The sequence below is a fragment of the Rhinolophus sinicus genome, chromosome 1 (assembly GCF_057876585.1).
Source record: "Rhinolophus sinicus isolate RSI-liver-muscle chromosome 1, RSI-T2T, whole genome shotgun sequence".
NCBI classification, from domain to species: domain Eukaryota; kingdom Metazoa; phylum Chordata; class Mammalia; order Chiroptera; family Rhinolophidae; genus Rhinolophus; species Rhinolophus sinicus.
The window spans coordinates 157,999,908-158,023,884 of record NC_142501.1 but is presented as its reverse complement, the minus strand read 5'-3'; the positions used below and the strand labels follow the sequence as shown (position 1 = coordinate 158,023,884).

The 23,977-nt window shown below is 36.5% G+C and overlaps 2 protein-coding genes across 5 annotated transcripts in view; both read right to left on the bottom strand.

Moving 5' to 3' along the window:
- The window catches only part of LOC109440620 (alpha-fetoprotein-like), a 35,022-nt gene extending 28,359 nt beyond the window's left edge, over positions 1-6,663 (bottom strand). For 2 of the 4 annotated variants that reach the window (XM_074324462.2, XM_074324463.2), the window contains exons 1-5: positions 6,555-6,656; positions 5,391-5,442; positions 5,096-5,237; positions 3,275-3,486; positions 1,296-1,428 (exon numbers count right to left, since the gene is read on the bottom strand). In XM_074324462.2, the coding sequence (XP_074180563.2) occupies positions 1,296-1,428; positions 3,275-3,486; positions 5,096-5,237; positions 5,391-5,442; positions 6,555-6,636 (621 nt within the window). In that variant the 5' untranslated portion in view covers positions 6,637-6,656. Of the gene's footprint in view, positions 1-1,295; positions 1,429-3,274; positions 3,487-5,095; positions 5,238-5,390; positions 5,443-6,554 lie in introns of all 4 variants that reach the window. The other 2 variants (XM_019720801.3, XM_074324464.2) reach the window with 2 other exon arrangements.
- Positions 6,664-10,250: 3,587 nt separating this feature from the next.
- On the bottom strand, positions 10,251-23,934 carry AFM (afamin). Its single transcript, XM_074324812.2, is given in 11 exon segments — positions 10,251-10,407; positions 11,041-11,102; positions 12,645-12,777; positions 14,658-14,761; positions 14,763-14,882; positions 17,633-17,762; positions 18,553-18,650; positions 19,249-19,381; positions 21,564-21,612; positions 22,164-22,354; positions 23,930-23,934. Coding segments are annotated over 10 exon segments (999 nt in total). The 3' UTR covers positions 10,251-10,407; positions 11,041-11,066.
- Positions 23,935-23,977: the final 43 nt, after the last annotated feature.

Sequence of the window (23,977 nt, the reverse complement as noted above, 5' to 3'; positions counted from 1 at the left end):
AATTGTACTGCTTAGGAATTGGGGTTCACCAAGGGAAGAGTGGAGAGGGAGGTAAGAATAAAAGATGATAGATATAATAGATAGATATGACATGATAATAGCTACAATCATCGCGTACTTAGCATATGCCAGAAACTCTTTAGATACATTATTTTGTTTCTTACACGAGATAGATGATGAGCTCAGTAGGACAAATTGGTTTAGGGTAATAGAAAAATAGGGGGTTAAAGGAATATGAGGTAAATTAGCACTGAAAAGAGCAAAGAAAACAGTAAAGAAGAAGTGGCATTGCCTTTAGCCTTCAGGAATTCATCAAAATGATGATCAAACTACTACTAATTTCAACACAACCTTTGGAAAAGCCATCTGGTGCTCCCTTCCGGTAAAGGTGGTTATTTTATGTTGATATATTTAGAAACTAATAATTGTGCATAAAAAGTACTTTTATCATGGAACTAATCACTGATTTACATCTATTTAATGAAGGAGAAAAGGCCACATTGTTAAAATTAAGTGTGGCCAACTGCATTTTCCAAAGATGGCTACAACATCTTCTATCCCATGCTCTTCTTCCAGTGAGACTTTGATAGTCTTCCCAAACAAGTATGTATATACTGTCCCCTTCAAAATGACAAGGTTTTATGGTGAGTCAACCAATGGAGTATGGCAGAAGTAACTTCTGAGGCTGGGTCATAAAAGGCCATACAACTTCTGTTTATCCACTGGAATACTTGTTCTTGAAGACTTTGACCATATGTAAGCAATCCAACTGCCCTCAGGCTGCCATGCTATGAGGAAGCCCAAACTAGTCAAGGCAGTGAGCCCACATGGAGAGGCTCTGAGTTATATGAGAAGAAAGAGATGTTGAAGCAGCCCCCAAGTGCTTCAGCCCCTCAGTTCCAGTTCAAGCTGGAACTGTCTGACTACAGCCATATGAAAGATCATGAGCCAGAACTGCCCAGATGAGCTCTTCCTGAATTCCTGACCCATGAGAGATAATAAAACAATTATTGTTTTGAGTCATTAAATTTTGGGGTGTTTTGTTATATAGCAATAGTAACTGAAATATTAAATATTTATTAGGAAGTAATAGCTGTGCTAGATCATGTTTCTACAATTTTAATGACTATCCAAATTGCCTGGGTATCTTGTTTATGAGCTTGTTCAGTAGGTTTGCAGAAGAGCTTAGATGCTGCATTTCTAACAAGCTGCCAGGTGATGCCTATGTTTCTGGTCCACAGTCCACACTTTGCCTAGCAAGGCTCTCCATAACACTTGGGAAATGAGTATTTTACCTTTTTCTGGAAGCATTCAGTCTTATTTTCTTCTTGGCAACATGACTGAATAGCTGTTTCATAGCAAGCAGACATGGTCAAAATAGTGGGTCCATACAGGAATGGATGCTTCCTAGAAGTTTCATAAATGAACCTAAAATTCGACAAATAAGAAGTTGTATAATTTAGAATTCAAGAACATGTGCTGTTACTGTTTCTTAAAAACTTAGGGTTCATTTAGTCTTGTTGACCTGAAACTTCTAGAGTATCATGTTCAAAGAGATGAGATAGCACTATACTTAAATACATCAAATGTTCGTGCTGGATATGTCACTGAGAGGTGAGTCACACATTCGCTGAGTGCCCATGAAGTGGCCGACTATAGCTTCTGGGCCAATGGGGAAATAAAATCAGTAATCAAAACGTTTCATTTTTCTAAAAGTAGTAGAAGGTAGAAAGTTCAGTAGTCTAAACTGAATTTTTGTAAATGCAGAATTGTACAGCAGGTTCAGGGGAATACAATTTAGAAGCCATTGGTGGGCAAAGAGAAGTCGCTCAAGATCATCATGAAGTTCTTTCTAGACGAGGTGAGGGACTGTGTTATCTTTTGATTAAGTCCAAAATAGCTGACTTTTTCTCTAGCTTTGATATAAGTTACTGTTTCTGTAGTTGAGAATTAATTAAAGTTCTTGGCTTATAATTATGTGGCAAGTAGGTAGAAAGTTACTTTCCCCTTAAATATTTATGGTTATATACACATAAATTAAAATTAGCATATAAAATAACTCCTTAATTACTGACTTCATTGTAAATGTTCAAGAAGAGGTTAGATTCACTGCCTGAGTTTTGGTTAGACTTTTTAATCTCTGAATGTTTAGCCCAAATCTGATTCTATAATTCTCATCTACAATGGATAGAACTACAGTAAAGAGGTAGCCAAGCTCATGTTTTGGTTCCCATTTGGTTGCCCCTAATGTCAGACAAGTTGGAACCTACCGAATGCCCCCATCCTTTAGTCCTTTCTCCCTAAGTGGCTGGGGCCACTTAATTTTTTCTTGAAGATTCAGTAATCTCTGGGGCAATTCTGGCCTTCTGTGGGTGAATTAAAGGAATTTACGTTTATTGAGTATCAAGTTACCCTGTCTTTTCATTCGTCTCTGGTGTGGAGTTTATGTCTAAAATCTGAAATCAAATGTCTATCGTGCTCTTTACACTGTAGATCCAGCAATCAGATACTCGCTTTATTATGCGTCTGAGCCTGTATTGACAAGACGGCAAGAACTGCATTCCTTAAGAACTGAAGCTTTGTATTTCTCTTATCATTTCTACTTTTCTAGGTATTGATGTCCTACCTCTAAACACCAGCCATTTGCTAGCACCTCACTACCAAAAGGTAGACTTGTCCTATGCTAAGTAGGAAACCAAAGTTTAAGCTGCCTACCCATTTGCTATAATGCTATTCACTCCAGGTAGGAATCACAGAATCAGAATTCTTGAGTAGAAAATTCGCCTCTGCCTAATCTACAATTTTACTTATCTCTAGGTTCCCTAGGTTCCCAATGACAGACTATTTCCATGCCTATCAGTACCCTTTCTGCTATCCCTTAATGAATATCCCAAACGCCAGAGCCTGCCTCAGCTATGAATACCTGCTCTCTGTCCCCTGTAATCTCTGTTTATTATGCTTTGCCTGTTTGACTATACCTTGCAATATCATTTGTTCCTGGTCTGACCAATCTAATTCTTAAGGAGATGGGTCCTTTACAGTCCTAGTCATTTTTAATGTTTCATGGCACAGACATAATCATCATGCCCTATTCAATTCACTAAGACCAAAATTATAATTCTGAGGGAGAAAAATACATTGTAGCTTAAATTTTCAATTTAATTCCATATAATAAAGCATTGTGTTCTCAGAGGCTCTTATGTTAAAAAAAGACCAGTCTTCAAAATTGGAAAACACTCTTCTTCAAAGACAATGGTAAGAAGGAATGACTTACCTCCCTCTCACTGACGCTTGATTCTCTTTGTCCATCTCACAGATTTGCTCAGGATTTGGAATTTGGAATATATCACTGTGACCTTCATCATCTTTTTTGTATAATAGGAAGCACTTATGTCTTGCTGTGTTATTTATATTGCAACAGTTAGAAAACGCATGTTTGTCAACCATTCCTTGGTTATTACAAATATGCTCCAGGAAGGTAGTCATCTGTAGGAGGAAATAATAATTGAAAGGGAATACATGTATAGTCTACATTCCTAACCACAGGAAAGATAACATATTTTTATTTTTAAAAAGGCAGCTGAGTACATGATGCTACACCTTGTAACCAATACTTCCCAGATATAGTTTTTTTTGAGCAAAAGCCTTTTAGGTTTTTAAGTCTAAATTCCCACATGCTGGGCATTGACCAAATAGAATTTATCATTCTCTCCTTTCCCATGTAATTGCTTCATTTTCATACATTTGATAGATATTAATATAAACATAAGCCAGACTGTCCAGGGCCTAAGGAAATCAAGGTATTTTTAATGAGAACTGTCTACCAAGAAGTAGATGGTGGTGTACTCTCCTTGATTCCTACTTGTTTTTAGTTTGGTATCCATGGGAACTTATTTTAAAAATTAAACTCTGAAGTAATGTGCACTCAGTACCAAATATTCAAATGGAAATGTAATAATTCAGTGAGTTTTCAACTATTTTTGGGTGGCAGTAAATGTGTGGGATGCTGTAAACCACAAATAATGTGTTTTCAGATTTGGGGGATAAAGGCATAAAACCTTCATCTTTTGAAATGGAAATAAGAGAAATCACTATAAAATTAAGTGAGACTAGCCGCTGGCAAAAGTACTTCATTTAAAATGTGTTTCTAATAAGACTGATAATTCTCCTATGTCTACTTAGATGCTAGAATTTAAGAAAAGATAAATAGGTTTTAGCCCCCAAGAAGATGGAAAAAAAAATCTATAAATAAAGGAGAAAACTATTCAGTTGTATTTTAAATTGTTTGGCATGAGAATAATTTATACACACACACACACACGCACACACACACACACACACACAGGATGCCAAAACAATTTATACACATCTTAAGAAAGGAAAAATTTGTATTAAAATTGTAATACTCAATATATGCCAATAATAAACAATGAGTACAAGTCACATTTGACTTCTGCAATTACCACACATACTCAAAGTGGTTACCATCAGTGTAATTTTAACACAGTTTTCCTTTCTTAAAATCTATATACATTTTTTTTTTTTTTTGCACTCCCAGGAGAGAGAGAGAGAAAGAGAGAGAGATGATAAAAATATGTTAGTGTTTATCAAGAATTTGTTAATCACAAGATAGACATACTTTACAAGACACAATAGTAATGCCCAAGATTATCTACTAACTGGGAAAAGGAGCCCATAATAATACGTACTTCTTCCTTCTTTTTTATATTCCCTAAGAAACCTTTCAAAATTATTTCAATTTCCCAGGAACATTTATATGAGGATGTCAGACAAGAGTACTTTAGAGATGAGGCAGAGCAATCAACTTAAGTTAACACATTGACATTCTAGGCTCTAATTCATTCCTTTAAGTGTTTGGTTCACAGAGGCTGATCTCCCAGAGATGAACTGATAAACTATAGGTTTACAAGCCTACACAGATTCTATCTTGAGTATGAATCATGTATGTATTGTTGCCTTACAATCCCCTACCTAATTATGCAAATAGCCCCCCTCAGAACTACATCTTTTGGTGGTAATTTATTTGAGAGAGAGAGACAGAGAGAGACAGAGACAGAGAACTTGATTCACCTACCAACTGGTAAGAGCATTCTGAAGGTGACTCACGCATCTTGAGGCTCTTGCACTTCTCTGCAAAATCTAACAACTCTTTAACTGTGGTTTGTACTTCTTCATAAGTCAATTTCTGAAGAAACTGAGCAACCATAGTGCTAATGCTGAAACAACAAAACACTATGTCACTGTTAAAGATAGAATCAAATTCTTTTCCTTCATCTTTCTTTGTTATATCACTGCCCCACTCCCCTCCCCCCAAATAATTAATATGATTTCAAATTTCAGGCAAAAAAAATATTGATAATAAAACTCACATGTCTCTTAAGTTCTCCTCCAGATAATTCTGGCTACCAGTGTGTTGCATGGCTGGGGGAAAAAATTGAGATTTTATATGTATAAGAGGAAAGTATCCAAATTAAAATCCTGGTTTACAATTCTGAATCTATATTCACTCATAAATTTCCAGATCTGATTTTGGTTATCATAATAAATCAGAACAAAGTACCAGAATATATCTTCACTGGTATTTAAATGTCATTCTGTGAATGACTTATTTCTACTCAAAAATATTGTGTAGTTGAAATCTATCATTGGCCTACAAATAAGTTACGTGTACTTGTGTTGACACTTCTGAATTAATTAAACTTGATGATTTTGTTATTTAACTCTTTACATTAGAAGTTATAGCACACCCAAGAAATATTAATAAAATTAGAGTTTAGCTTTGGGAACCAAAGTGTAAACATTAACATTTCGTCAGGTTTATTTTGGCAAAAGCAGTGTCTCACACATCTTGGATTTACTCATCATCTTCATCTTCATCACCTCCCCCAGGACATACACATACACATGTTCTCTATTGAAAACAATGTCTTCCTTCTCATACTAATAGCTTCTAAAGAGCTTAGCACCTACTTAATAAATAAAGAAACCATTATTATTCACTGCATTAACATAGTGAAAGGCTTTGGAGGCTCAGTTATTCTGAGTTCAACTTCCAGCTCTGATACTTAATGTGGTCTTGGGAAAATAACTTGAGCTCTCAGGGTTTCTGTTTCTATACCTATAAAAAAGTTCTCCTACAATGAGTGGTTGTTAAGATGAAATGAAATCATGTGTGAAGCATGGAACACAACACCTGGCTCATAATAAGTACTGAATAATGTATGTTTAATATTATTTCTGTTACTATAGACACTGTTGCTTTATGTAAAATCATGTATCCAGTTTCAAACACAAGTTTGAAATGTATCATTCCCTCACCTAGAGTGAAAGTAATGCTAAAGTGAGATCTTCTTGGGGGTTGCCTCAATATATTAGCTCTCTTTCTATATTCATCCTACAAGTTAATTTCCAGGAGTTTTTAATGACCTTATTGAGAGTGATGAGCACTAAGATAAGTCTTTCCATATGCATTTTAGTAGCCACGTCTTACTCCTGGCACATGGGGTGTGTAGACGGTAAATAGGATTCCCTACCTGTATCTAGTAAAGTTCTCTGAAGAGTTTGACATTTAATGTAGCTGAAGAAAAGAAGAGATATGAGTCTACCAGTCTTCATTATTTCAAATGAACCTTTATAGAAGGTGGTCTATCATTTGAGAGAATTAATACATCCTTTTATAGTCTTCTCAAGTAATTACTATTAATAATTAAGCTTGTTCTGCTGAATATTTTTTCCAGGCCACTAAGAGCCTGATCAAATTGAAGAAATTCATGACAATGAAGAAATATTGTTAATGGATAGCCTTTCGTTAATGAATAACTGGATTTTTAAATGAATCATGTCAATGTACTTGGTTTTTCAAGATTATACAACGTAGGCCTTGTAATTAAGCAATCAATAAACACTTTTGGTAAATATCTCATTTCCTGGAAATGCATATTGACATGTACAAAGTTCTAAGTGGCAGAGGAGAAGATAAACGTGTACTACCCCAGATTCAAATCAAAGGCTAAGGTCTGGGTTCCAGTACTAGGCACATTTTCAAGGCTCTAAAGAGAGTGGGGAGCATAGGCCTCTAGAACAAACTCAAGGGAATGGGACCTAATATATTGAGTGCTTACTGTGAGTTTGGCACTTTATACAACTATATAATAACAATACTTTTATTTTTTGCATAAGACTCAGGGTCATATAATTTGCTTATGAACTCACAGGTAGAAATTCAGGTTTGTCTGACTGCAGCGCCCACACCACCCAAGAGCTAATATTAAAAGCTGAGGTCCCAACACTACTCAGCTATCATCATCTAGTTCTTGGTTCTAAGGCAGGAAAGAGATAATTACAGATTAAGCAAAAAGCCTGAGATAAATGTAAATTCCAACATTTCTCAGAAATGGGTGATCACTGGCTACTACTTTAACCATCCTGTCATCAGTTGCTACATTGATAGGTGGTGAGTTTGACCAGGTAACCTCTATGGCTGGCAGTCCATTGCTTGATTCTGCTACCCACATATTCTCATCTCTGGTCTCTTAGGCAAAGAAATATCACAAGTGAGAGAGCTATATTTGCCTAAAAAATAACAGCAATAAAAATCTGTTATTTTTAGGTTTGGAACACAGTGGTTTATGGTAAAGAATGTTGATGGCCATGTGTGATAGAACGCCAAGTTGATCGAAGACGTCTTTGGCAGGTTTTCATTATCCTTTTCAGGGTCCTCTAAACAGGGTCCTAATGTTCAATATCTCTTCAGAGCCATTTTCTGGAGGTCTCACTCTAAGCCTCCAGGAACTCTCAGAAATGGATTTATTACTCTAGGGATGGCAAATCCTTTTGATGAGTGCTGACAGACTGTCACCCATTGCAGACATTACTAATTGATCACTGCACTCATTCTGTCTGAACCAAAGCTCAGCCTTAGAATCATTCACAGCACAATGCCACAGGACAGCCACTATTAATTGATTGGAGTTGGCACTTAAGGAAAAACAAAAACTGTTGTATGTGTGCTAAGCTGATTCCTTAAAAAAAAAAAGACAAAATTAACTTCCCATGGGAACCGTCCTCTCAGAGTAAGAGACTCTTGAAAACATAAACAGATGTTAAGTCCTCTAATAGTGACTAATGGTGGAATTTTAGATGAGAGGAAAGACAAGTACTGGGGATTATTTAAGTAAAAGCAAGGGAATGGTTTTGTGATAAGACTCAAAAGACAGCACAGAATTTATTGTCTAAGAGAATAATATCTTCACACGGAACTTTAAAATAAAAAGAAAAAAATGGATGCTATACAAGTATAAGAAACTCTGATGATTTTTTATAAATATTATTTGCCCAGCAAACCTAATTCTTGTCCAAGTCATAGAAACAGAGTTCAAAGGAACCTTAGAAAACCCAGAACTGGATCCCTAGAGCCTACCAAAAACCTGGATCGTGACTTGCTCATGTACACGCAGTCTTGGCACTCATTAATGCACCATGATCACATTTACAAGCATCTCTAATACTAGAAAATTCTTCCTGCATCAAGTCTAGGTATGTTCTATTCACCGATATGAGTTTTGTCTGAGCAATACAGAATATAAGTCACTTGGCCTCATTCTAAATTCTGTCTTGTCCACGCAAAATATGTGTTCTGAATAAACCATTCCTCTTCCTCTTCATAGTGCAGTAGTTATCTGCTTTTTATTGGTGTGTCCTCTGGCGTATCAGTAGAGAATTGTATGTCAGTTTCCTCTGTGATAATAGAGTCTTATGATGGCAACTGGTTCCTGGAGCTCTGGATTCATATCTACTGTTCTTAGTATAGCATTGAACACAGAGCAGAATCCACTATTAGGTACCAAATAGGATTAGCTAAATGTGCGCTGTTTCACTTCTGTTTGCTGAACTTATTATCCATTATTTAAGTAAAACTTTCTTATTTGTTGTCCTTATTAGTAAATAAGAGTGTTTGGGAAAATGGTAAAAGGACAAAATAGCTTCATGAATTCAATATCTGTTATCTACTAGTCTTTGTACTGGGTACTTTATATTACAGTATAGTTATTTAATACAGTTCTCTAAAGCCTTTGTGACAGGGAGATCATTCTTCCACCCTAAACAAAGAAATGAAGGTTTTAGATTGTAGGGAACTTGTCTGAGGCCGTACAGCAAGTTAACTGCAGAAGGAATTTGAAGCGCCTCACTGCCTTCTCACCCCGCACCTTCTGCTTCCTTAAGTACCTGTGCAATGTGCACCCACAGCAGGAACCTCTTTCCATTTCTGCACCTGTGGCATCATACTTGCTTGCTGGCTTACTGTCCTTGCCCGCTGCCCAGACACAAGAACTGTGTCTAATTGGCTCACATTTGTATCCACAATGTCTGACACACACAGTTGGAATCTAATACATATTTGTTGAATAAATGAAGGAGAATCCCAAAGACTGTGCTCTGAGTGCTAGACCAAAAGAACTCTGTGAACATTATCATGTTACTACCTATTAAATGGTCATCGTCTTCAATTTCAGACACTGAGACATGGAAACCTTTGTTTAGAGAACGGTAGTGATGATCAGACCATGAGCCCATGACCAACCTTCATTTCCTGGCCTCCCAGTTCCTACCACTCCCTCTCCTCAGACATCACTGCCAAGCACTTACAGCTCCAACATAACAGCGATGTTTGGCTTGAATGGAGGGAGAGAAAACTCACTGTCACTTTTCTCCCTCTCTAAAACGACAGATTTTATAAGGATACAACATGGCCACACCTGAGAGATACTATGTACAGGAGCTGAGAATATTGTAATGGAATTAGAGAACTCAAACTTTGGTCCTGCCAACTACTTTTCATATGATATTGAACAAGTTAGTTGATCTCCCCTAGCCTCCGATTCCCAGTTTGGAAAGTGGGAATAGAAATGATGTCTATTTCAGAGTTGTTAGGGTTAAATGAGATAACGCATGAAAAGAAGCTAGGACAGTGCTTGGTACATTGAAAACATTCAGTGCCAGCTACAAGGCATAGCAATGTAGTTGTATGCCTTCAACTCCCCGTTTCCTTCCCAGTGGCAGCAAGAACGGGATTTGTGAGGATTCTGCCCCCACAATTGCTGTTTCAAGTCCTGCCTTCCATAGAGTTAGGTTTATTTACTAGCCAGTGAGCCAAAATGCTGATGGAATGAAAGACTCTTGATTGCTTAATTTTGTTATCAAGTTGACACATGACATCAATCTTTGAGAAATAGCTTTATAGTTTTGTTGTTTATTGCTTGCTGCAGTAACATAATTTCAGGTAAAGGTTCCAGAAGAATCTTTTTACTGTGTTCTTCGCAGAAAATGAAATTCACCACAGGACAGATGAAAGCAGGTAAATTGGCCTTCCTCTCTTTTCTCCACAATCTGGGAAGAAAGAATAGTATGCTCTGCAGCAAAAGAATATGAAATATTATAACTTGGGTGGTGGAAAGTCATGTGTATAAAAATTGTTAATGGTAACTATGTTTTGCCTGTTGTAGATCCAAACTCTCTTCCCAGACATTGAACGTCATTGCTATATCTAGGCAACATTTTGTTCCTAAGGTATGCGTATGAGTATTACATAAACTGCAGAGGAGAGGGCATCCTTTATATATCTTTTTGAAATCACAAACATATCACGTTTTGTTTATGTAAATGCTGCAGCAAGACTCTTGGAACAGGTTGACCGAGGCCTGTCTGCCATCCTAATCCTTCTTATCTCTGTCAACCTTCAGATATTCGATTGCCTCCCGTTTCTGGTCCAGAGAGCTGAGTGCATCGGCTGAAAGGCAGAGGAGTGCGTGCCTTTGGCTACTTAGAAAACTGCTTGAACAGGAAAAAGAGCCAGCACAAAAGCAGCAGTACTACCCCATAAAGAGTGGTAGATATGTTACAGGACCAATATTGGGGTACAAGACATGGAGGATGAACCAGAAATAGACATTGAAGCAGGAGAGAGGAAATGCCAGGGTGACCAAATAAGCTTTGGCATTTGATTGAGATAGAAAGTATTACCTTTGGTAGTTTTTACTTTACGTTTCTCAAATAGCCTGGCTTTTGGCTGCCAATTTTAGACCCTGAGAGGGGAAAATAAAATTAAATAAATAAATAAATACATACATAAATACATACATACATACATACATACATATAGGAAGAAAAATTTAAGACGTTATTTAAATTTAGAGAAGCATGATGCCTTGAATTTTGGAAAGAAAAATTAAACCACTCACATATGGTACAGGGAGACAGTGAAGAGCACTCTTTCTTCAAGTGAACTTGAATTCAGGCACCCAGCCTTTTATGAAGTGCCTAGGAATTCATCCCTCCCTTACAATGGCTTCAACGTACACACTCACTCAGCTAAATGCTATTAGGTATTAATACCCTTTAATTACATTAAGTCTATTAAAAAAAAACCTAATAATATGTACCAAAAAAAAATAATAATTCTCACAGACTAAGCATTCACTTGGAAAAAGTAGAGGGCTCTCAACCAGATTGAAATCCATGTGTGAGATGTGTGCATGAAGTATGCAAGTGTGCACAAAGTACGTGTGTGCACATGAATTGTGAGTGAGTCTGGAGTGGAGTGGAATGGGTGTTGCTAGGAAAGAAATTGAGAAAGAAAGTTGGAAAAGAATGAAGAAGTACTTCCAACGAGCCATCCATTGAGGCTGGCATTCACAAGTACCTGAGAATCCTGGAATGGGAGGGTGAGTCAGTCACAGACCACAGTCACTGGAGAGAGAACAAGCAGGAATACATCTCCTTTCTCCTCCTCCTCTACCCTTTCCTCCCACTTCCTCACTTCACATACATGTATTCTCAACTGAGAGATGTTGGGACAAGGTGCATGAAGGTGGGACCCCCGAAAGACTTCACATACTAATACCCTTCTTTTTCCTCTCCCCTTGGAGCTGATTAATTTCCTTTGCAAGTCAGTTTGAATGTTTGTTTTGTTAAGGTTATTCAAAACAGAAGGGTAAGAACTAAAGGTATAAAGGAAGGATAATGATCACTGTCCTCATTTATAGATGGTGAACTGCAGTTCAATTGAAGTTACATGGCCAAGACTAGTGGCATCAGAACCTGAATTTTTCTGACATCTTTTCTTACACCACGTTGTCACCGAGGAGACAGTGCCAAAATCCTATCACAGACAGCTGCACATTAGCTGTGTAGAAATTGTGCTGTTAAGTGTGGGCCTCAGAGACATTGTTGGGAGGAAGCAGGATCCTATGGGGAGTTCTGTTTTATTTTATTTAACCAGAAATACCAGTTGAACTTCAGTGGAAAATAAATAGAATTACCTTTTTATTGAAGCAATAAAATGGCCCAATAAAATACAGAGTACCTAAATAAAAATATAAATGTAAAATGTTTAATGGGAAGAGTTCTTTGTATCAATGCATAGATTAGTAGTTCAAAACATTATGCATGACCCACATGGATAATGTTGGTCTTCCCAAGGATGGTTTCTCAGTGAATTTAAAGTAGACTCAGATTGGTCAATCATATTTCCTACCTCCTAAAGTAAAACATTGACATCAATTGTTAAGTGTTTGTTGTTTTGTTTTGTTTCAGTTATTTCTCTGAGTCTACATGACGGAACCCACCGCATTACTGTAACAGTCTGGAGCGTTTTCTGCATTGCAACACTCTTTCAGGAGATCATCGTGCACTCTGGCCATTCTTAAAAGCTCTGGTGTAGACAGTTCTGGATGTCTCCTTGAGTATTCAGAAAGAAACCTGTAATATAAAATATTTTCTGTAGTAGAACTTGGAGAGAAAAACACTAAATCCTGCTATCTCTTAGATTTTTACATCTAGTCAGATGTCATACTGAATCTGCTCTCAGATGCTGAGATCCTCCTCTGGTTTGGTGCATTTTGACTACAGGAGATCATTTTACAAAGATTCTCTTTTATGCTGTGTTTTAAATTAGCTACACTTTTACTTGAGAGGATAGAATTGTTAGAGTTATTTAGAGTTAATTATTAAAATGATTATATCCATAAAGCATCAGAAATAGTATACTCATATCATGCCACAAATACTTTAGAAAATACAAATCAAGTATAATTCTATTGGAAAACATATTCGGACTTTCAGTTTGAGATGGTAGAAGTATGGCTTTCTCCCCACTCCCACTGTCACCTTGGTGAGTAAGTGGAGCAGCCCTCTTTGTCCACTCTTTCATCCTGTCTCTTGTCAAATATGGAGTAATCACTCCTGCAGCTCTAAATCCTTGTCAGTGGCTTCTAAGGTCTCAGTGAGAGGCTCCAAGGGTATAGGCGGGTGTGGTTTGGGGAGAAAGTGAGAAAGGGAGGAAGAAAGGCTAAAGCTTATTACGCCCTTAATAGGTGCTAGGCATTGGATCAAGCTTTGGACATAATAGATAAAGATATTCTTTCTGGCCTTTATAAACATTTTCTTATTTAAGTCCACTTAGTCCTCAAGATAGTACTATTTTATAGCTGAGGAAACTATGACTCTGACCAGTTAAGCACCTTACTATTAATGGAAGTATGAAATTTAAACCTAAATTCCATGTGATGCCGAATTCTTCCTTTTTAAATCAAGCTTTCTTTTCAAGACTGGATCATTTTCTCTAAGTACCTCAACTGCGCTGTTTATATAATACAATCTTCTCCATAGAAGAATCTTATCCATTCAAAATAAGTTAAAATGGTTCATGTTTTGTAAAACAATACCTCACAAGAATTTTTCTAGTCCAAAAAACTCTTTTCAACGCTTTTGTTTTGCAGCCTTTGACTGTCTTGATTAATCTTGGTTTTCCTGACATCATCTCTCCTGCTTCTCATCTGCCTTCTCAGTTGCATTCATAGGCTATATTCTCAAGCCTTTCCGAGGCTGCCAGGTAGAATGGACCACTCCCTCCTCTGTCCTCATATTATGTAGCACATACTGCCATCAGAAATAAAAGAACATTTCCTGCAATCATTTGTATATGCCTCTCTTCCCATAGTGATGAAAGCTAACTATGGATAGAAACCCTGTTTAACCTAGTAAAGTCTCTGGATTAAATTTCATTACCAATAAACTTTGAATAAATGAATATTGCATGAATTTTATATGTAATGAACTAAAGCACAAGGAGTTTAACCAGTGATTCAACCATGAGTGAAATCTTGGCCCTTTGGCTCAAGTCCACTAGCCTACCCCTGAACAGCTGTCGGTGGCATAGCTTGACAGTTAAACCTGCAACTTTTTAGACTAGACCTTCTGGAGTCAAATTCTAACTCTTCTATTTTTTAGCTGTGAATCTTGAACAAGTTATTTAATTTCTTTGTACCTCAGTTTGGGAGAAATCATATTTATTTTACATGACCTTGTGAGAATTAAAATAGATAATCTATATAAAGTACGTAGCCCATTGTCTGGCACATATCAAGTTCTCAATAAATGTTAGCCATCACTATAATAACATTATAGTTGCATTATCTTAAAATCATGTGAAAACACTACAATGCATAACCAGGATTTTTTAAAATTATGTAATACCCAATAACTTGAATGGTTCCCATTCCTTCTACCCAAATTAGCCAAAATAGGTCAAATCATAAGTTTCTGTTAGGCTTATAAATTTCAATATAGAGTTTTTTTACTCATCCATGAAGCTGTCTTGGTCAGCATTCCATTCTTCACACACATTTTCATTTTCAGTGAATTTTGCTTCTCTTAGAGATAAATCCTTTGCTTGAGTAAATTATATTATCTTTGCTTGAGTAAGTTATGCACTCGCCACCCTCTGGTATTTTCTTTTCACAGCACTCTTTGATTTTGCTGGACATGGAATCTTGTTTTCAACAAATATAGCTTATAACTTTGCTCTGTATCAAGTAAGAATGAAAAATGACTTTATTTTCACAATTTCTTCAGGGCTGGATTTCCCTTTATAATAGAATGTAAAACCAATGATGAGCATAACATCCGTAATTGCTTCATCAGCTAATTTGATAGTTAAATGTATTTAAATTTTGTATTAATTTAATATCCATAAAGTTTTATATTAAGACAAACTTTATTTCTCAGGATTTTAGGTGATATACCTATGAAAAATAGACTATTAGAAACAGGCATGCATTGTTAAATATTAATCTTTTAAATGCTTTACCCCTACTCCTCTGGTATATTGACATTTTTAATTCTAAATATTTCTTTCCAATAAGAGTTTACCTGTGCTTCAGTGAGGACCACCAAAGACATGTTACTTAATATTTCCAATCGTAGCTTTCTTCTCTTGTGGCCTGAAAATTATATTGCCAATCACACAGTAGAAACTCAATAAATATTTGATAAGTAAATGAAAGAACAGTAAACAAATGAACCACTACAGCAATTACCAGATAAAAGGCTTCTGAAACATAAGAAGCTATCCTACTCATTATTGTCATTTCCTATGGATATTATTAATTTGAAGCTGTTCAAATTATCAAATAATGTACAAAAAAAACAACAACAAAAAACAAAAAAAAAACCCTTACTCTGTCACCTCTCCCTAACTCTCACTGCAATCCTGACCTGCACATAAACTTTTGAGAATAAGGGAGAGGGTGATGTTATCTTATTTACACATTAGTTGGATACCTTTTTAAATTTATTTTTTATTTAAGTATAGTTATTATACAATCTTATATTGGTTATATTACTTTCAGGTGTACAATATAGTAACTCAACATTTTTATACCCCAGTAATTCTAGTAATCATCTGTCACCACATAAACTTATCACAATATTATTGACTATATTCCCCTTCCCCTTTTCAATCATCACCGTACCCCCTCTCTTCTGATAACCACCCCTTTGTTCTCCGTTTCTGATTCTGATTTTGTTTTATTTGATTGTTTGTCTTATTTTGTTTTTTCGATTCCACATATAAGTGAAACCATATGGTATTTGTCTTTCTCTGCCTGACTTATTTCACTTGGCATAATACCTCTAGATCCATTCATATTGTCGCAAATGGCAAGATTTCATTCTTTTTTATTGCTGCATAACATTACATTGTATGTATATACCAGATCTTCTTTATTGATTGGCATCTAGGTTGCTTCCATATCTTGGATATTGAAAACAATGCTGCAATGAACACAGGGGTGCACATATCTTTTCGAATTAGTGTCCTCATTTCCTTTGAATAAATACCCAGAAGCGGAATTGTTGGGTCATATGGCATATCTATTTGTAGTGTTTGAAGACTCTCTATACTGTTTTCCATAGTGGCTGCACTAGTTTTCAGTCCAACCAACAGTGCACAAGGCTTCTCTTTTCTCCACACCCTCGCCAACAAGTTATTTGTTGACTTTTTGATAATAGCCATTCTGACTTGTGTGAGGTGGTATCTCATTGTGGTTTGGATTTGCATTTAGTTGAATAATTTTTAAAAAGTTGATCTGGCCCCCTAGTCCCTTCTCCAGACTTGCCAGAACAAGTCTGTACATTTTTCCCTCCTCTCTGTTCCAACTTCACGTGAACTACATTGAGTTTCATCAAAACACCAGGCTATTCCACAACACTTGACTTTGTTCAAGCTCTTTCTCCTGCCTGGAATCTTCTGGTGAACACTGAGGGTGAGGAATTGGATGTCGTTCTGGGCTGAGGTGAGAAATGGAATGGGGTTGGCACCATGTTTCCAATAAACCACGTAGAACCAGAGAGCCAGTCTTTGCAAACATATACGCATCTCACCTAAGGCCATCATCACTCTAGGCAACACATCTCTTACTGTCTGGAATTCACTTCTATTTTGAATGAACTACAGTTCAATTCCTCTTATTTTTCCATAAAGACATCAAACAGAAAATTAAGGATATTATATAATCCCTTTGTCTCAGCTCCAAACATCATAGAAAAATCTTCACTTATATCCTAATTCGGTACATTGTATTTAATATTATAAAGCCCCCATCTCTATAAACAGTCAGAAAATGCAAAAATAAATAGCAAGTGAGATAGCTTTTAACTGGAGTACAGTTAGGAAAAAATAATTATTGGGGATATCTGTTGTCCACTGTTTGAAATAAAATGTGCATATCTTCATATTTTAAAATTCAGATTGCTTAATTAACATACTATTTCACTGTGAATTTAAAGCAGTAAAAACTAATTAAAAATCATTAATAAAAAATCTAATCTAAAAAAAAAAAAGAATCTAATTTCAACCAAGAAGTCAAGATATTTTAAATGAAATTGTGTTACCTTTGTGTGCATGAACAACTTAAACTAGGTCAATATATTGACCAGTTTATGCTCTTGGAGAATCACTTTAAAGAATAAATTTATTTTAAATTTACATATCCACTTATTTGGAAAGACTGTTCCTAAATACCCTGAGGGAACTCAGAGAAAGCAGCTCTTAAAAACATAATGGTAACAAATCATTCTCTGAGCTTTACTACTGTTTTCTAATATCTCTAAAAGAGGATTTGCAATATTAAAGATAACTTTAATCTGGCCAAAATGAATGTTCACAAATACTAAATTCCTGAAGTTTTATGTCAAGAATGTTTAGCCATGTAAAACAGAATCTGCTGAGTACTCTAAAAACACTCCCCTGTATACTGGGAGAGAAAATATTTACCCCGTCCCGGGTGCACTGCTCCACATCCCCTTCACAGCATCCATCATACTTGGAAGAAACATCTTCTAGGAGTGAGGTAAGTTTCTTAAATTCAGTCTTGGGGAATTTTTGACTAAGTACAGCAATGTTTCTGGAAAGAAAAAATTGATAAGTCACTAAAACAACTTGAACAGTAAGTAAGACAAGAGGCAGTTCTTTGATGGTACAGTATAAATAGCTGCAATAAGCATTGGTACCCTTGTTTTTTCATAGATATCTTTACCAAATATCTGTTTATACATTGCACAGCCTGAATGCTCACTTTGAAAATCCTAAAATGATATTTTGAGTCCTGGATCAGGACTGGGGATAAAAGGCCTGAGAGATATGTTCTCTTCCATGAAGTTTATAGCAAAGCACATTTTGTAAGGACTGCCGTTTTCTGTTGTGAGCCCATGGCAAGCATAAATAATCTATCACAGAGCTCTTTCCTGCTGATTTATTTGAAATCTCAGAATTTTTCTCGAGACATTGCATTAGCACCATTACTAGTTGGTTAGGGTGAGCAGTTGAGGTAAAATTTATCCTTAAATGTTGTCTCCTTGTCATTAAGGTGAAAGATGGTTGGATAACTCAGTCTAAAGCACTTGGAAGTTTCAAAACTCTGGGTGGGAACTCCCAGACCAATTCAGATTCCCAAGTAACAACAACAACAAAAATCTCAGAAGTCGCCCTCTTTCTCTCTGGGGTCTCCCTACTTCTTGAGTCTTTTCTCATCCCACCTAATGTCCTGGTTCTGAGCTACCACATAGACTGAGACCCACCTCAAAACTTCTGGGGATCTAGGAGGAGTACAAATAGAAAGAAATTAATGATTTAACAAAAATGGAACATGGACAAGTAAATATGAATAGAGACAAGATGCACATTATAAAACTCACAAAGATTTTAAGACTTGAGGTCCAAATTTCCAATATGCCCCACAGACAGTTTCTTGATAAGAAGACAATGCTTTTAAATATTGTAGGACAGGTTGTGCCTGAAGGAGAAAGTGGAAATTCTGTTGAAGCAAGAGCAAAATCCCACTATTCTCTTATTGCTTAACTATATGTCAACCAAACTGTTCTAATGTTTGCTCAGAAACAGAAAATCTAGGCAGTGTTTGTTGTAGTAAATTTACATATCAAGAGAAACATGCATTTGTGGCACATTATAAAGAGAGGCCTGTGTTTCTGACAACTCCCACTTGGTGGGAAGGCAAGCAAGGCAGCGTGCTGGGAGCTCGTCCATCTCTCCTGGATGATTCTGTTTTATAGTTAGCTAAAAGAAGGCTTGCCAAAGACAGAAGATAAAACAGAATAGTTTACCTTAATATGAACTCACTAAGGCTTTCTTCCAATTTACAAGGAAGACAAAGCCAGAAGAGAGACTCTGGAAATGGAAAATTGTCTTTTGAGGGTCTCAGGTAATAAGAACTTTAAGATCAGTAGCAGGTGACCAATGGGGTGAAAACCAGTAAAATAGAAAGAGAATGATTATAACTGATAAACAACTCTTTTGCTATAATTTAATTTTAAATAAGGATTTGCTGTGTTAGGTAACTCCGTATCCTTTAATCAAATAAAGGTAATGCCCACCTTTGTTTGAAAGCAGTTGGCTTTGTCTTGTTCTCTGCAACATGTTTTAGTTATCGCCTCAAACCGAGCTGTGACCGTAAGGAGTGTAGGGGCGAAAACAAAGAGGTTCCTTCCTGAAACTTCATAGATATAGCTATAAAAGAAAAAAGAAGAGAAGGAGGAAAAGGAAAGAAACAGGAAAGAAATGAAGGAATGGTAGACAAGGGGAGGGAAGAAAATGGAAGGGAAAGGAAAGATAGGAAAAGACAAGGAGATCAAGTTGTGAAAATGAAAGTGTGAAGAAGAATTTCACATCACAGAAGTTTTCAGTCTAAGGCAGCATTATCCAGTCTCCAATAAAAGTTTCTGAAGTCATATCATTGAAATTGCCACCTCTAAAATAAGAGTGATGCTTGCAGTTCCAATCCTGAACACTGAGGTATGGCTATTGTCCTCCCCTCCCCGTGCTACCAGATGGTCAGCCGCTCTCCCATGTTTAAAGACTGGCCACCAAGGCGTACTCCATCTGAGATTCGGATCAGATTCACTTATGTTCAAATAAACTTGTGATTTAGGTTTCAATGAGTATACCAGCCTTCAAGAAAAAGTCTCTGCTTCTGCAATTACTGTGCTATTGAAAACAGATTTTTGCTAAACATTTATTGATTTAATGTTTACCCTCAGTAAAAGCTGCACTTTCCCTTTGGGAAGACTGTATTATTTCCTCCACTAGCAATTTGGCACCATGCAAGCACTACTTCTGTGCTAGGGCTTATCACATTAGGAAATACAGATCATTAATGAAAGGATCTTGAAAGCAGGTTTCATATCTTATTCATGTTTATATCCCCTACACTGCACACAGAATCATGTTAAATGAATTAATCACTCAATGAATGCAACCATGTTCCTTTGGAATAGATATTAGATATTCTTTAGCTTAAGAATAATTCTTTAATTAGATCATTTTTCTACTTGCTTGCTTAGAAAAATTAAACTTCCTTGCTTAGAAAAGATTCAGTTACTTTTATAAGCCTGGCATTTCTCTTCAGGACCCAGAGTAGAAAGAGGAAGCAGAAACACTACATTAGCTTTCTCATTACGAAAGAAACAGTCTTCTTTCAAAGACAACCTTACTGCAGCAATGGGAAAAATTATGCTTTTGTGGTAGCTCCTTCCCAGCACACATCACTTCCAGTAAAGCATCATTCTGGACAACAGAGAAGTAAAAGACACTTCTCATTTATTGTGAATTTTCTCAACCTTCTGAGATAACACAATGATGAGTGAATGTCACCCTTAGGAAAAAAGATTGCAATTTTCCCAATATCACCGGCACAGTATCTTTACCCACACCATTGACAACCATTTTGCACTTTGGGAAACTTTCTCTATCCTATCCTGAGGTCCCTTAACCTCTTACTTTTCTTTGTTGCCTATCTTTCCTTGTATGACAGCTTTTTTCCCCCCTCTCCCAATGTGACAGGGTCAGAGTGTGAATATGTTGGTAACTTATTTAGCAGTGGTATTTGGCAATACTTTTCTAGAGATGCAGATGGTGACTATATTTGGGAAAGGCCAAGAAAACAGGGTGTGATAGTAGAGTAGATATTGAGACAGGCAGCTGAGGGTACCTCTGTACTTCTGTGCACTTTGCAGGCATTTTGCTGCCCTGTGTCTGTATACATAAGGCATGGACTGCTAGCTCATTGCCAAGTTCTCCAGTGTGTCATAATATAGAATTGCAACTCTCCTAGGAAACTACCTTACCCTAAATACCCAAGTCAGGCCAAATAAAAATGAGGAGCATGGAGCAGCTCTCTTTTTATATTTTAAGCCAAAATTTCTCTGTGTCGACAAACTTGCTTATCTAAGAAATGCAAACAATTTACTTATTGATAATTTTGAACACTATGGGAATATCACGTTAGCCAAGCATTGATCTTTATATTCTGTCACAGCTTTTACCAACATTTCTACTCCTTCAGAGGATGCCTCCTGAATATACTGAGCAAAGGCAATGGTGGTGCTGCAACAATCCACACAGAGTACACGGTGATTACCTGTAGATATACCACGTATGTCCAGCAAAAACCCACAGGAACATCTACTTGTTGACTAGCCTCAGGAAGTTATCGAAGTACGAGGCTATAAATTTTACAACTTCTTGATGATTCAATTGCCTCACCTGAATTTTATGATTAATATTGTACTTACTTTTTCGATATGCTGTCTACTTAATTAAATTATTTTGAGAAGCATTAACATTTCTGGAATATATCAGATAATATTATGATAAACACCATAATCATCAAAAAGGCTTTAGAGAAACTCACATATATCCAAATTTCTCCTCTATAAATTTCTGAGTGATGCTGAAATCATCTGAAAAACAAAAATATTTAGGTTATTATGCATCCTGGTATTTTAACATTTTTCTAATAAATAATTATGTCTGATATCTAAATTTACAAAGTATAAAATAGAGATCTGATGGTAGAAAATAATTTGCTGTAGTTAACAAAAAGGAGAAAGTCATGTGAACCAAATATGGGATCTTAATCACAGCTGATTATGTGCTCAAGACACATTCGTTAAATTGAATTGACTTGAATTAACCTCAAACTGACCAGACTTTAGATTTGCCATTGATGGCTCCCTAGCCACAAATGTCAAATACCAGCACCATTTCCATGTTAAGTACTTATCATGTATGACTAGAAAAGTAATATAAAGGTTAACTGATACGTGATTTAATGCTGCAACAAGAGATGCCATACATGCTGGTGGTCAGTATAGTTTATAGTGCCAGCCAGATACAGACATTTAGGTAATCTCTGGACTAGTCTCAGATCACTGATTCCCTCCCAATGAGCATATACTAACCAGGGCACATCTGTATTTGCCCACATAGACTACTTTTATGGAGTCCTTACTTTTGCAAGGTATTGTGCTGGACTCTATGAGGCAATCAGTGATGACCCAGACATCTCCCCTGGACGTCACGTTCCTAAGTACTCTCAGTGCAAATGACTCATGAACAAGACTACAATCCAATTTAGAATGTATATGACATTCTAAAGTAATGTGAGTACATATATGACAGGAATGCTTTACGGGTGAAGAGCTAGAAGTGGATTATAGGGGGAGTGGCATAAATTGAATCTGAAAAATGTACACGATTTCAGCTAGCAGAAAAATAAGAAGCCTTGTGTTTCTATGTGGACAGAACGATGTGAGTAAAACACAAAGGTGAGAATCCTTGGGATGTTTATAGGGGAAAGTCAATTAATCCACTTTGATGAGAAAGTGGGTCATAAAGAAGAAAAATAGAACTTAAGATAGAAAGGATCTGGGTCCAAATTACGTATAAAGCTGAGTTTGGGCTTCAATTGGAAGCCATGAAGAACCACTGAAATTTTTATATAAAATAGTAAAATGATCATTTCAGTATGGTAAGAAATACCAGCCAAGTAGTCGCACAACTAATATGCTGGGATCTCCCACAGTGCCTGATAAATAGAAAGTAACTAGAATATTTGTCAAATAGATGGATAGAAGAATCAAGAGCTGGATGGGAAAAAAGCTCATCAGGAGACTTTTGCAATTGTCCACTTGAGAAATCAGCAGGACATCAGTTTGGGTAAATGGATATACAAAGGAAAACATGAATGCAAAAGATGTTAGACTCAAAAAATCAACACGATTTTTAAACAAGTTGTTACAGGAGGCAAAGGAGAAAAAGAACTCAAGAATGACCACTCTTCTTCAAGTCCTGTGACTGGTCTCTCTAGCAGGCACTGCAGGAGGTACCAAGTTGAGTAACACACAATCCACATCTTCAGAGCCACTGTGATACTTATGGAACCTTTGTGCAAGGTACAAAAAGATGCTCCTTCCAGCCTAGAGGAAATACAAAAAGACATCCTCTCTGAACAGATGAAGTTCAAAATGTTCCCCTTTGGGGTAGAAGAAATATAAAAGTCACCCTGTCCTGCAGGCTGACACTGCATTGGCAAGGCTTGGGGTGAGGGATGTAGGTGTATAGACATGGGGAGATTTAGAAACTGTAGGGTTGGAGGAAGCTAAAGCTGTTTTCCACCCCGTTGGGAGATATGTTGGACAACAAAGTTTTCACGAAAATCCCAATTCAAACCTGGTGTTCCACTGTTATCATACACTATATACATTTGCAAGAAATACGAGTATTTTCAAATCCAAATTATGCTTCCCAACAACACTCTATAGTGACATAAGGCTGGTGACCTTTTGCTGGGTATGATAACTGTCTCTGTTTATAGATTGGGTAATATGACCACCAAAATGCAAAATCTGGGAAGGGTAGTTCAGGATATCTGCTCAGTATTTATAAACTAGTTGGGGTGAGGGGAGGAAAAAACAAGTGAAAATTAAGTTGAAAGAAAACAAGGTAAAAAAAATATATAGAAATTATCCCAACTTAGTCATTCCTTAGCTGGTACACAAGTAAATTTCTTACCTACATCTTGAGGCTTTACGGGCAAGGTTAGACACCCAGTCAAAAAGAATAAGAAAATAACGAACCTGTAAGTTTTAACTGTTTCAATTCTTTAGAAGTCACTTTCACAAAGGAAAGTAATGTGATTAAGGAAAACCAAATTTTTATATTATTTTTTGACACTATTAGTAAAAAAGTAACCTGTTTAACCTATTCCTCACATACCTCATATTTGATTATTATTTGATCATATTACAGAATTTTTGCTAATTA